Source organism: Nicotiana tomentosiformis, chromosome 11 (genome assembly GCF_000390325.3).
Source record: "Nicotiana tomentosiformis chromosome 11, ASM39032v3, whole genome shotgun sequence".
Taxonomy (NCBI): domain Eukaryota; kingdom Viridiplantae; phylum Streptophyta; class Magnoliopsida; order Solanales; family Solanaceae; genus Nicotiana; species Nicotiana tomentosiformis.
Genome location: NC_090822.1, coordinates 46535720 through 46550576, shown reverse-complemented (window position 1 = coordinate 46550576; position 14857 = coordinate 46535720). Strand labels below are relative to the sequence as shown.

The 14857-nt window shown below is 41.7% G+C and overlaps 2 protein-coding genes across 2 annotated transcripts; both read right to left on the bottom strand.

Moving 5' to 3' along the window:
- Positions 1–6060: 6060 nt before the first annotated feature.
- Positions 6061–12885, bottom strand: LOC138901383 (uncharacterized). Its single transcript, XM_070189141.1, has 3 exons — positions 12382–12885; positions 12265–12281; positions 6061–6133 (listed from the first exon to the last, which is right to left on the bottom strand). Exons 1-3 carry the CDS (start codon positions 12883–12885, stop codon positions 6061–6063), a joined length of 594 nt encoding a protein of 197 aa, XP_070045242.1.
- Positions 12886–13131: 246 nt separating this feature from the next.
- Positions 13132–13838, bottom strand: LOC138901382 (uncharacterized). The gene is made up of 2 exons (XM_070189140.1): positions 13749–13838; positions 13132–13602 (listed from the first exon to the last, which is right to left on the bottom strand). The coding sequence occupies exons 1-2, from the start codon at positions 13836–13838 to the stop codon at positions 13132–13134; spliced, it is 561 nt and encodes a 186-aa protein (XP_070045241.1).
- Between the last annotated feature and the right edge of the window lie 1019 nt (positions 13839–14857).

Below are 14857 nucleotides of genomic sequence, written 5' to 3'. Positions count from 1 at the left end.
AAAGTGAACATGGAGGTGATAAGGGAATGGAAAGAGATTGCCAATAAGTCAATAGAGAGGTTAGAGTATCTAGAGCAAGGATTGATATAGCTAGAAGGGAAGATGAGAAAGAGACTTTGGGATTGTCAAGTCATGGACGATGATGAAGGAGGGAAGCTGGCAAAGGCTTAGTTGCTACTGGACATGCGCGATCTGAGAAACATGATTGATGGAGTCAAGAGAGCCAAGCATGGAAAAGGTCCTTCAGGGACCAAGTAGATTAGGAGATAATGCCCTTTACTACTTTCTAGATTAGATTTCGATGTAATAAGGCTTAATGCCATTAGTGACTTTATTATTATTGTCGATTTAGTAAAATATTATTTTGGATTATTTTCACAGTAATGAAATGAAGCAAACGTTGGCATGAATTTTTTCCAAGTCTATGTGTCGCTTAGGCCTACCTCAGGCACAATGAGGTCCCCAAAGTTAGGACGCAAATTATTGCATGACCTTATGTGATACATGTTTAAATATTGCAAACACTCTTTTACGTCGTCTTACTAACTTGGTTACCTTTTGTTTTTATTTCCTTTTGATTATTCCCATTCCCAAAGGTTGGTTCATGCATACTAGCATCATCAGAATACCACCAGATCTAGAGGTCCTCCACCTCCTCATCCACCTAGCGATCAGAAAAACAAAGGCAAAGGGAAGATGGATGATTTAAGTGGTATTCAAAAAGACAATGCTACCGTGGTAGAGAATGTTGAAACCTCAGACGGGAGAAGTACGCCAGGACAGGATGAGTTGGTCTTATGTTTGGAGCAGAAAATCCTGGAGCTGCAGGGTGAGCTTGAGCAGGTCCAAAATCTGGAAAACCTTTCCCTTACTCTAAATGTTCCTGACATCAATCAGGAAAACACAACCACTCAGAACCAAACACCACCACAAACCACACAAAACAAGAATCCACCATCCATAGCTTTGAATCCCCCCGCACCGCACCAGTATCACAATCCCACACCTCCCCAAAACCTTAACCCACTACCAGTGCAAACCCCTTAACACCACCACCATCACCCGACCCAATATTCGCAAACAACCACTTATCACACTCCTCAAAATGCACCACAACCCAATCCCCCTCAAACCTCAATCAATGATCACCCATATACCCAAGTTCCAGGAACCCATCAAGGCAACCCGATATACGTAGAAACCTTACCCCATACCTCACAACAAACCCTGTACATACCTGAGTTGAGTGAAAAGGACCTGCTCATTTGAAACATGGTAGAAAAACTCAAGAAACTGACATAGAGGGTCCAGAGTGTTGAAGGTGGTAAGGGTGTTGAAGGTTTAAACTACGAAGATTTGTGTATCCAGCCAGATGTAGAACTACCGGAGGGTTACAAACCCCCCAAGTTTGAGATGTTTGATGGCACTGGTGATCCAAAGGTGCATCTGAGAACCTACTGTGACAAGCTAGTAGGAGTGGGTAAGATCGAGTAAATCCACATGAAACTGTTCATGCAAAGTCCCAGGAGATGCCTTATCTTGGTATATTAGCCGGAATCCGAAGAAGTGGGTGAATTGGGTAAGTATGTCATCAGATTTAATGGACAAATTCAAGTTCAATATAGAGAATTGTTCAAAATCTCAAGAAGAAGCTGAATGACAACCTTCCGCGAGTATGCTACTCGTTGGAGATCAGCGGCCGCCAAGGTGAGGCCACCACTTGAAGAAGAACAGATGAACAAGTTTTTTGTTAGAGCCCAAAATCTGCAGTACTATGAAAGGCTGATGGTTATCGAGAATCACAAGTTCTCAAACATCATCAAGTTAGGAGAAAGGATAGAAGAAGGAATCAAGAACGGAATGGTAACTAAGGAATCAAGAACGGAATGGTAACTAATTTCGAGGCACTGCAAGCCACCAATGAAGTCTTGCAATCAGGGGGCATTTCGAAGAAGAAGGAAGTGGGTGTCGTAATGGTGGCCCAGGGCCCTAAGTCTCCCCTTACATACTAAAAACCTCAACCCACATATCAACCATCACATCCAAAATACCAATACCTTGCCACCATCTACCATACCTATAATACACAACCTGCACATTACCATTCACCTCCACCCGCCCGCCAAAACTACCCAAAGCCAAGACCAATCTTTGTCCGCAAAGCTCCCAGGCAATACACCCCAATTGCTGAACCCATAGCCTAACTGTATGAGAGACTAAAGGCCGCTGGTAACGTCACCCCTATTCCTGCTGATGATGTTGAGAACCCCTCCCAGTGAGTTAACCCCAACAAAGCTTGTGCCTATCACTCAGGCATGAAGGGTCATACCATTGAAGAATGCCGTATGTTAAAGGACAAGATTCAGACACTAATTGACACTAAAGTTATACAAGTAAAGGAAGCTGTACCAAATATCCGTAATAACCCTCTTCCAGATCATAGGGGTGAGGGAGTGAATGTGATAGAAACTGATGAAGAATGGGATCAGGAGGAATCCATTGGACTTATTCGAGAGGGTGGTACTCCCAAGACATCTCATGTCACCCTCTCGCCGATTGTGGTGCAAACCCAGGCATCATTTGAGGTCAAGGTGCTACACCTTTCACTGTGATGGTAGCTCCCACACCATATTATAAGTTTGATGCCGTCCCATGGGATTATGCTGCGGAGGCAAGAAGAAAGGGAAAAGCCAAGATGGAAGAGACAAGTGTTGCGCAAGGTATGACTAGAACTGGCAGAGTTTACACACCTAAGAATCTTGGAGGAACAAGTAAAGAAGCTGCATCTAAGCCATCTGTCGTTGAAATGAGCACTGACGATCTTTGGAGGAAGGTACATGCAAGGAAATACTCTATTGTTGATCATATAAACAAGACTCCCATCCAGATATCCATTTTGTCGCTATTGGAAAATTCAAACGAGCACAAGAATGCCTTGATGAAAGTGTTGAGTGAAGCTTATGTACCCACCAGTATCACTAGTGGGGAGATGGCTAACATGGTCAGATAGGTACTGGAGAGTCATAAAATTACTGTCCACGAAGATGAGTTGCCGCCAGAAGGGTTGATCCACAACAAGGCATTGCACATTACTGTGCAATTTGAAGACAAGTTTATTGCCAGGATGCTGATAGATGGATGTTCGAGCCTGAACATATGCTTGCTGACCATTCTGAAAAGATTAGGTAAAGGCCTGCATGAGATACAGATGGGGAGCATGAATGTGAAGGCATTCGATGGATCTCAGAGAGCCACTATTGGAGAAATCAACCTTAATCTACAGATAGGCCCGACCTAGTTTGATGTGGAATTCCAAGTGCTAGACATATCCGCCACCTACAACCTGTTGCTGGGACGACCATGGATACACGCAGCTGGGGCAGTCGCTTCTACTCTGCACCAGGTTGTAAAGTTCAAGTGGAATCATCATGGGGTGATCATTAATGGAGATGGAAGCAACACTATTTACACCAACTAGACCGTGCCAGTCATCGAAAATGGGAGGAAATTGGGAGGAGAAACATACCACTGCATTGAGTGAGTAAACGCAATTGAGAAAGATCGACGGTGGAGAAATAAGATAGAAAGCATATTGATATGGTTGGGATATGAACCAGGTAAGGGTCTTGACCGAAAGCTTCAGGGGATCACAGAACCCATACGATCGCAGTATCATGGCACGACCTTTGGGCTCGGATATGAATATACTGTGCAAGAATACCAGGATTGGACACCGCCATGGCGCACCGATTACTATCCGCTGGAACAACCCATACCACCGTTACACCAAACATTCTGCCAGACTGACATGTTCGAGGAAGATGAGATTTTGGCCGGTATGAGGAAGCTATTTCTGAACAAGGAAGACATGGACTGCAGTGCAATTTTAGAGGAGGAGGAGGAGGAAGACCTTAGCATTCAGACAGTGGGAGAAGGAGCTATTCTCAAGAACTGGACCACTGCACCATCCCGGGCTCGCCGAGTACCTGGGTAGCCTGGCAAAATTAGCATGACTTATTTTAAATTGTTTTTGAGCATTTAAGACATTTTCAGTATTTTGTTTTGAAATAATTACTCGAGCCATCGAGTCATACTTGTTGACAATTTTAAGCTTTATTAATGCATTATTGCTTTTCGTATTTATTATTATCTTTCTACATTCTTTTTTAGCGTAATTATTACATATCCTGATGAACTATGACTGTGACGTGTAATGATACAATACAACATCAGGAAAGTGATTCGGAAGATGATATAATACCTGAGGAAATTGTCAAAGTAATAGAGAATTTTAAGAACAAAACAAAATCCAACTTGGAAGAAACTGAGGCAGTTAACTTAGGGGATTCTGAAACAGAAACTCGCATAAGCATTCATCTATCACCGTTAGAGAAGGAAGAGTATATCAAGTTTCTGAAGGAATACAAGGATATTTTCGCATGGTCTTATGACGACATGATTGGGTTAAGCATGTCCATAATAGCTCACAAGCTACGTACCAACACCATGCATCCACTGGTAAAGCAGAAGCTCAGAAAATTCAAGCCAGATATAAGTCTGAAATAAAAGAGAAGGTTACCAAGCAAATCAAAGCCCAGGTCCTTCGAGTAGTTGAATACCCGACCTGGTTAGCCAACATTGTGCCGGTTCTGAAGAAAGATGGGAAAGTCAAAGTGTGTGTTGACTATTGAGATCTGAACAGAGCAAGTCCTAAGGATGATTTTTCGTTGCCTAACATACACATACTGATCAACAACTGTGCCAAGCATGAACTCCAATCCTTTATGGATTGTTTCGCAAGATACCACCAGATGTGGATGGATGAGGTGGACGCCGAAAAGACAGCCTTTATCACACCATGGGAGGTATATTGTTACAAAATGATGCCATTTGGCTTGAAGAACACTGGGGCCACCTACATGAGGGCCATGATGACCCGTTCCATGATATGATACACAAGAAGATAGAGGTGTACGTGTATGATGTTATCATCAAATCTAAGAAAGGTTCAGATCATATAGCAGACCCGAGGAAGTTTTTCGACGGACTTCAAAAGTTCAATTTGAAGCTAAATCCTACAAAATATGCTTTCGGAGTCCCTGCTAAAAAGTTGGTAGGTTTCATCATCAGCCGCCGGGGCATTGAGCTAGACCCGTCAAAAATCAAAGCTATTTAGGACTTGCCCCGCCAAAGAACAAGAAGGATGTGATGAGTTTTCTCGGACGCCTCAATTACATTAGCCATTTTATAGCACAATCAACGGTGATATGTGAACTGATCTTCAAGATAATGAGGAAAGATGATGCAACAAGCTGGACCAAAGAATGTCAAAAGGCTTTTGACAAAATCAAGGAGTACTTATCTAAACCACCCATGTTGGTCCCGCCAGAACCAGCAAGACCTCTGCTGCTGTATCTATTAGTGTTGGATGGAGCCTTTGGATGCGTTCTGGTGAAACATGATGAAACAGGGAGGAAGGAGTAGGCGATATATTATCTGAGCAAGAAGTTCACACCTTACGCGGCCCGGTATTCTTTACTGGAGCGCACCTACTGTGCATTGACATGGATAGCCCAGAAGCTGAGACATTATTTCTGTGCATACACTACATATCTCATATCAAGGATGGATCCTCTAAAATACATCTTTCAGAAACCCATGCCTACAGGTAAGTTAGCAAAGTGACAGATATTGCTAAGTGAGTTTGACATCATTTATATGACTCAGAAGGCAGTCAAGGGGCAAGCATTGGCTGATCACATAGCAGAGAACCCCGTAGATGGATAATACGAATCATTGAAGACGTATTTTCCCAACGAGGAAGTGTCATTTATAGGTAAAGATATTGCCGAAACTTATGATGGTTGGAGGATGTTTTTCGACGGAGCAGCAAACTTCAAGGGAGTGGGCATCAGAACTGTTTTATATCAAAGATCGGTCAACATTATCCGGTATCCGCAAAGCTCAGATTCCCATGCACCAACAATATGGTGGAATATGAGGCCTGTATCTTCGGACTTAGATTGGCCATCGACATGAACGTTCAGGAGTTGCTGGTAATCAGAGATTCTGATCTATTGCTTCACCAGTACTAGGAGAATGTGCTACCAAGAACACTAAAATATTGACATTCCTGCATTGTGTACAAGAGTTAATCAAGAGGTTCATGAAGATAGAATTCAAGCATGTTCCAAGGATCTAGAATGAGTTCGCAGATGCATTAGCTACCTTGTCTTCTATGATACAACATCCGGACAAGAATTTCATTGATCCTATCCCAATAGAGATTCATAAGCAGCCAGTTTATTGTGCTCATGTTGAAGAAGAGTTTGACGGAAATCCATGGTTCCACGATATCAAGGAATATTTGGAGAAAGGGGAATACCCAGAAAATGCCACGCACACTTAGAAGCGCACACTTAGAATATTGGCCAACCATTTATTTCAGAGCGGAGGAATTCTATATAGAAGGTCTCCTAATTTGGGATTATTGCGATGCGTTGATGCCAAGGAGGCATCTAAATTGCTTGAAGAAATACACGCCAGAACTTGTGGACCTCACATGAACGGGTTCGTTCTGGCCAAGAAAATATTAAGAGCAAGGTATTTATGGATGACCATGGAAACAGACTGCCTCAAATATGTTCAAAAATGTCACCAATGCCAAATACATAATGATATGATATGAGTACCACCCAACAAACTCAACACAACAAGTTCACCCTGGCCTTTCTCTACTTGGGGCTTGGATGTCATTGGACCAATCGAACCCGCTACTTCAAACGGACACATGTTCATCTTGGTGGCTATAGATTACTTCACAAAATGGATTGAAGCCTCTTCCTATAAGGCTGTGACTAAGAAGGTCATAACAGATTTTGTCCGGGATCGTATTGTTTGTCGATTTGGATACCTAAGTTAATCGTTACTGACAATGATGCCAATATCAACAGTGGTCTGATAAAAGCTATGTGTGAAACATTCAAGATCAAGCATCGGAACTCTATAGCATACATACCACAAATGAATGGATCCATAGAAACGGCCAAACAAGAACATCAAGAATATATTGAGGAAGATGGTAGACAACTGCAAGCAATGGCATGAGAAGCTACCATCTTCTTTACTCGGGTACCGCACCATAGTTCGTACTTCAACTGGGGCAACCCCCTATCTACTAGTCTACGGTATGAAGCCATTATTCCCGCTGAAGTGGAGATTCCTTCCTTAAGAATCATACAAGAGGCCGAGCTCAGCAACGCGGAATGGATACGAGGTTGGTATGAACAACTAGCTCTCATTGATGGTAAATGGATGAATGCAGTGTGTCACAACCAACTCTACCAGAATATAATGGAAAGGGCTTTCAATAAAAGGTTAGATCAAGGTAATTCACACCGGGACAATTGGTGCTGAAACAGATCTTCCCGCATCAGGATGAAGCAAAAGGCAAATTCTCACTAACTGGAAAGGCCCTTACACATGGCCAAGACCTATCAATTCAGACGCAGTCAAGAGATATTACATTTGAGATTATATTTGCACTTTCTATTTGATGTAATCTGATGCTTGACCTATTTCCGGTTTAAGAGGGGATACGTAGGCATCCTTGTGGATTCAGTCACATCATAATAAATCTTCATTCGCTTCTATGGTCAGAAACTGGGGCAAGATTTCGAGTTCGTCAATCTCATTATTTCAAGGATTACCAAGAAGTGTATCGCCAGAAGTATGCATATAAACAGGGGCAAAATTTTGAGGAAGGTCCTCAAAATTTTGAGTTGAGGAGGTTGCAATGTCTCAAAGCGTGTCACAGTCTCCGATTTTATGCATTATCACATATTTTGGACTGCTGCATTTTTAAATAAATGATTTGTCACAAATGCATGTTTTCAAAAATTTCATTTTCTGTAATAGCTAGGTGTTACCCAGGGTGATTCGAACAAGGCATCAAGACAAGGAGAAAAGGCGAAATGAAGAATAAAAGGCACGAATCAACCTTTCCCCCAAAACTCATGATTTTTCTTTGAATGCAGGCACGAGGGATATAATAAACGCATCTGCAAATATATACATACAATAAGATCATTATGTTCACACCGACATAAGTTGCCAAGAACGAACGTGTGAAGCTAAGGACCGCTTTTCCCTCTCATATTTAATTATTGCTCTTCCTGGATAGGGCTAAACACTGCCCTCATCATTGCATAAGGCTAAACACTGCCTTCCCTTGCATGAGACTAATTATTGTCTCTACTACATTGCATGAGGCTAAGCATTGCCTCCATTATTGCGTAAGGCTAAGCACTGCCTTCCCTTGAATGAGACTAAGCACTATCTCCATTACACCGCATGAGGTTAAGCATTGCCTCCATTACTGCATAAGGCTAAGCACTGCCTTTCCTTGTATGAGACTAAGCATTGTCTCCATTCTCTGCATGAGGCTAAGCATTGCCTCCATCATTGCATCAGTCTAAGCACTGCCTTTCCTTGCATGAGACTAAGCATTGTCTCCATTCTTTGCATGAGGCTAAGAACTGCCTCCATCATTGCATAAGGCTAAGCACTGCCTTTCCTTGCATGAGACTAAGCATTGTCTCCATTACATTGCATGAGGCTAAGCATTGCCTCCATCATTAAGGCTAAACGCTGCATTCCTCTACAAATGGCTAAACACCGCCCTCATCACACACAAGGCTAAGCGCTGCCTTGTCTCGTTCTTGCATGCAACTAAGCATTAGCTATTCCCTCTATTGAACGATCAATATTTTTGCATATTTGCATTTCATGGGCTGAAACATCACCACATTGTTTGAAGGTGTCTTAGTCTGAAGGCATCATCCTCATATCTCGAAGACATGATGCCATGGCATGGGGATCTCTCAAAACTACACATCATTATTCAAAGGCGTCATAGTCTAGAGGCACCATCCTCATGGCCCGAGGATACCATTTCATGGCCTGCGAATCCCTTATCATGCGCTTCATGGCCCAAGATGTCATGGTCTAAGGACATCATCCTCATTGTCCAAAGACAACTCTCATGGTCCGAAGGGAATTTGCATCATGATTAAATTTTCGCAATAACCCCATATATTCGTGTGTATCATGTTCTAAGTTTTGCAGGTAACTCGGGAGGTAACCATCCTACAAATAGGAGCAATTCTCGCTCTGGTTTCCGTTCACAACATTCACATCCTTCGATAATCTCAAACGTAGCCGATGATCAACAATAGATTACCCTTTATCCCGTAACCGCTCAAATATTTGACTTATACATCCGTAACATTAAAATTCGCATTCATAGCTCCACCTGAAATTATCCGTTATTCAGAACACTATCATATCCAAAAGATCCTTTTTGAAACACACGACCACTCGTATAACAACTCCATTGGTTTTGTTCGCCGTTGGATCTAGAACTACACATGGCTTGATTCTTATAACACCAGGGATATGTAGGCAACTCAAGAACCAGGGTTCGGCCCCTATTTTTCCAAAAAAAAATAAATGCATCATCTGCACTCATTTCGGACAAAATTGGTCATCATTTGCTTTACCCGATAGCTCTTTCATTATTCCTGGATAAAGAGGGGCAACTGTTGATACCCAATTTTGCCCTCATATTTTTATGAATATCATATATACTCTCAAAATATTATTTCTGCATCATAACCAATTTATAAGAGTCATATAAGGACTTTCATTAATTTATCATAATTTTTATGGCTTTAAATTGATTTTCTTGAATTTAAATTGTTCAAATATTTATTAATTATCTTTTCAAATTATTTCGTGATGACTTTATAATCCAAATTTATTATTTACACCCGCATGTATGTTTCATAACATTTTACTTCATTTCATATAATTACATTTGTATTTTGAGCTATTTACACAATTTTTGCAATAATAGCCTATATTCTATAGATAATTATATTTATTACATTATTTATGCTAAAATAGCATTTTTATTTATTTTTATAATGTTAAGCTATTATTTTCAAACATTCTTACTACATAAATAATACTTTTATTATTTATTAATTACTTTATAAATTATTTTTTAATAATTTTGTGTATTTAAACTATGGCCCAATTTTGGAGTTAATTTCGGACCAATGCACCAGCCCATAGTGAGCACTGCCCGGTGTTCATCTGAAACCCTTGGGAACTCTGACGAACTAAGATTCTTGGATTCTACTACTCATTTTGCCACTGACGATTGAGATACTGCTAAAATTGTTCTTCTTATTTGCTTGTTTGTCAATTAGTAACTGGTAAGTCCTTTGAACTTCGCAGTTTCATCTTTTGTTTGTGTTCATGAACTTTTGTCATCCAATATGTTACCATGCTATCTTTGTTTATAGTCCTATTTCTATAAAGTTATTTTGTGATTTTAAACTTCTTCTAACACTAGAACTCGCCTAGTTTGCTAACCCTGATCCTGGATTCCTTAATCGTGTTTATCTTACTATTCTATGTGTTTCTGATTACTTACGCCTACTATTTGCTTGCGCCTATTTCCCTGCCTTACTTGAGATTCTTGTGAGAAACCAGTTCGTTGCCCTAAATGTGTTCAGATGCATTGCTTCTACTAGGTCATTCATGTGTAGACCATTAACTTCCTCAATGATCATGTAATTTCTGAATGTTATCACTGCCTGAACCTCTAAGACGAGTATGACATGGTTTCTGTAACTCTAATATGTGCTCTTTGACCTGCTCAATTATGTGGTTCTAAGTGTTGCCCAAGACTTTCTATGGTGAATCCAAATGTTTAGCCTCTTCTTGCATATGGTCAATTGGCATTAAGATAATCACCTATCTTGTTGCATTCTAATGTTTGCTTGTCCTGTCCACCTAGAATTAACATGTTCTTCTACCTACTATGAGTTCCTTAAAATCTTATGCTACAATTATATTTCATATTCAACTAAGTATGTTCACCAAACTGTGCTACTAGTATGTTGTGCAAAATTCTCATATGAAGATTGTACCCTACCTTTTCTTGTCCGTGATTCTTCTAAGCTACTATTTGGAATTTTTTGGGTTGATTCTACTTTGAAACGCTGTTTGTAGCAGTTTGCTAACTTAGGTCATCCTACCCTGTCATAGTTAATCTTGTTTTTTCTGAAATTACTTATTTGTATGTGTCTTTGACACCTTTGAACTTAGCATGGCCCATGTATATTGGCTGAAAATGCAGTTCTTTCAGTGGTGAAAACTAAGTGTTTAAATTACTCCATGCGTAAAGGCTAATTGGTATCCATTAGCTTAATTACTAGGATCATTTGGGCCTGGTATATTGGGCCTGCCTTTGGTATTTGAAGTCTGAAGCACACTATCTGCACCTGGACTTTGGGCCTGCTGTCGCATGAAGTTCTACGCATATTTGAAGACCCAGATGTGTTACTAGGTTGTTCTTTATTTGTATTTGGTCCTGTAAGCATTCAATATGGCCTGTAATAACTTGTAAAACTGAATGATGGGGAAGTTAGGGAAAAAAGTGGGGCATGGGTATTCTAATGCTCGCATAAACAGGTAGAAAACTTACCTATAGGATTTAACTGCTTTGCTTGCTATTCGTTTGACATGCTCTTATTCTACACACTTATAGAAATCATGTCTATAAGGATCATGCACATTTCACTTGTACACCGCTCAAGCATGTTAGCCCAAGTATTTGCCATACTTTCTTCTATGTTTATTATTTTGCACACTTAGACAACATGCCTATAAGATGTAACAACATATGCTTCGTTAATCTAGATACCATGCCCATAGGTTTCCAATTAATCAATCAATCAACTGCTTCTATTGCTCTTAGTACGCTGCTCCTTTAGGTATAATGACTATAAGATTTTAATCAATTACTTTGTTACTTCGATGCATTGCCACAGTTAGATGACATGCCTATAGGGATAAAATATTATAAAATCAATTTCAATTGTCAACTATTAGAAATCATGCCTATAGGATTGTCACGTCCCGATCTTAGGAAGCGCGAGTGGTGCTCAACCGAGATACCCCGGTCGAGCAAGCCTGCACAATGCCGTCTACCCAACTCACCCATGAATAAAGTGAAGATGCATTTTATTAATTAGACAATAAGAAGGTCACGTGAACAACACAAATTCATTACCATTAGTTACTTCATTTATAAGTCTCAAAATACATTACACATTCATAGTTTGAAGTGGAACATATGATACAAACACAACATTTCTAGTTTGACTTTCCCAACACCAATATACAACCCACCTATGTCTACGGAGCCTCTGACAGAAACAAAGGAGTATTACGACAGTGCCGGCAACAAGGCACCACATCATCCCCCTTCCATTAAATAACTGGCTCATTTGGAAATTCAAACCTAACGGTTCTAGTTTGGCAATCAAGCTTGGCAAAACATGAATAAATCCAGTCCATCCCCATTATTACATCAAAATTAATCATCCCCAACTCAATGCAATCAGCCATGGTGTCCCGACCACGCACCGTGACAACACAGTCCCTATAAACCCGTATAGCCATAATAGACTCACCAACCAGAGTAGATAATAAGAATGACTCATGAAGCTGTTCCGGTTCTATCCCAAATTCCATAGCAACATAAGGAGTGACATATGACAATGTAGAACCGGGATCAATAAGAGAATATACATCATGAGATTGGACAGTCAATATACATGTGACAACATCTGGAGAAGCTTCTGAACTCTGGCGATCCCTCATAGCATAGAAACGGTTGGGTCCTCCTGAACTCTGTGCACCACCCCTAGCTACACCATACCCTGCGGGTGCTAGAGATGCTCGAGCTGGAGGAGGTGCTGCGGATGTAGTAGCTGTAGAACTGGCTAGCTGTGTTGCACCCTTGCCCATGCTTTTGTGGGGCGAACGACAATCCCTATGAATGTGACCCCTCATACCAGACCCATAGCATATGGTCAGGTCCATAAAGCGGGGCCTAAAGTGCATCTTCCTACACTTAGGGCATGTGGGCCTCTGCTGCCACTGGAATCTCCTTCCAGGCTGACCCTGTCGGTAGGATCCCCCGTTGCTTTGGCTGGGCCTGAAACGGCTCCACTGCTGCTGACTGGGCCCTGATGGCTGTGCACTGACTAAAGACTAAGCAAAGGACTGGGATGTCCCTGACGACCCTCCCCTAAATGTTGACCTGCTACCACCACCACCACCAGAAGTACCACTAAAGTTGCCCGCTGATCGGGTCTTGTTGCTACCCTCTCGCCCCATTCTATTTTTCAGTTTGTGGGTCTCTGTGGCTTGAGAAAATGCAACCATCTTCCCATAGTTCATATCAGAATTCAAGGCAGCTATAGCGGTCTCATTAATAACCAAGGGGATAAGGCCTTGCACAAACCGGCACACTCTAGCCTCCATAATGGGCAACATGTAGATGACATACTTGGACAGGCGCGCGAACCTCATATGAATCTCCCACACACTCATGCTATCTTGTTTTCGACTCTCAAACTCGGCGGCATGGGCTGCCTTTGTCTCAGCAAGCAAGAAGTGGTCGATAAAGGCGTCGACAAACTTACTCCACCTCGCCGTAGGGCTCCCTTCCTCACTGGAGTCCTACCACATCTCAAACCAAGAATATGCCACCTCTTTCAGGCGGTAGGAGGACAACCCCATTCCCTCCGTCTCAGTAGCACGTATGACTCGAAGAGTCTTGTGCATCTCATCAATAAAGTCCTGGGGGTCCTCCTTGGTATTAGTACCCATGAACACTGGAGGATCCAACAGAAGAAACCTGTTCGCCCTGGAACTAGCAGAATCTCCTTGATGGCTGGAAGAACCAAGCGCAACATTCGATCTATGGTCCTATGAAGCCACTATCTGAGCCAACATCTGTATGGCTCCCCTAAGGTCCCCATCAGAAACACCAGGACCAGAAGCTGGGGATGGAGGGGGAATAGCTGCACCCTCAGCAGGAGTAGGGATTAGTGTAGTCTGAGTAAGAGTAGTAGAATCTGGCAGTGTTGTAGCTGGGGGAATATCCTCACCCTTCGGGTGCTTACCCGCATCATTAGGTATAGAATCGACTGCGACTCCTGGGGTGGCATCGACTCCTTGGCCAGTTCTTGCTTTCTTCCTAAGCGTCATGTACTGAATATTAGAGCAATGCACGAGTTAAAGGAGGAACAGTCTTGCAATTAGCTCTATCGCACGATCTAGAACATCAAAGAAGTGTATCATTCCTAAATGCACAAGTATCCTCCTAATTATAGATGTGGTCGACAACACACCGATATAAAAGACTCTATTAAACACGTCCCGAGACATCCTAGGACACTTTAAAACCTTAGACTGAGATACCAAGCTTGTCACGCCCCGACCTTAGGGAGCGTGACCGGCGCTCAATCGAGATATCCCGATCGAGCAAGCCTGCACAATGCCGTCTACCCAACTCACCCATGAATAAAGTGAAGATGAATTTCATTAATTAGACAATAAGAAGGTCATGTGAACAACACAATTTCATTACTATTAGTTACTTTATTTATAAGTCTCAAAATACATTACACATTCATAGTTTGAAGTGGAACATGTGATACAAACACAACATTTCTAGTTTGACTTTCCCAACACCAATATACAACCCACACTATGTCTACGGAGCCTCTAACAGAAACAAAGGAGTACTACGACAGTTCCAGCAACAAGGCTCTGGCTATACCTCAAAACACTATGTATAAAGGACAAGAGATACAAGACCTTGAAATAAAGTGAGGCTCACCAAGTCAGTTGAGGAGAGGATGTACTGCTATTATTGATCAATGCCACCTGCTGTGGAACCACCTGCATCTATTAAAGATGCAGCGCCCCC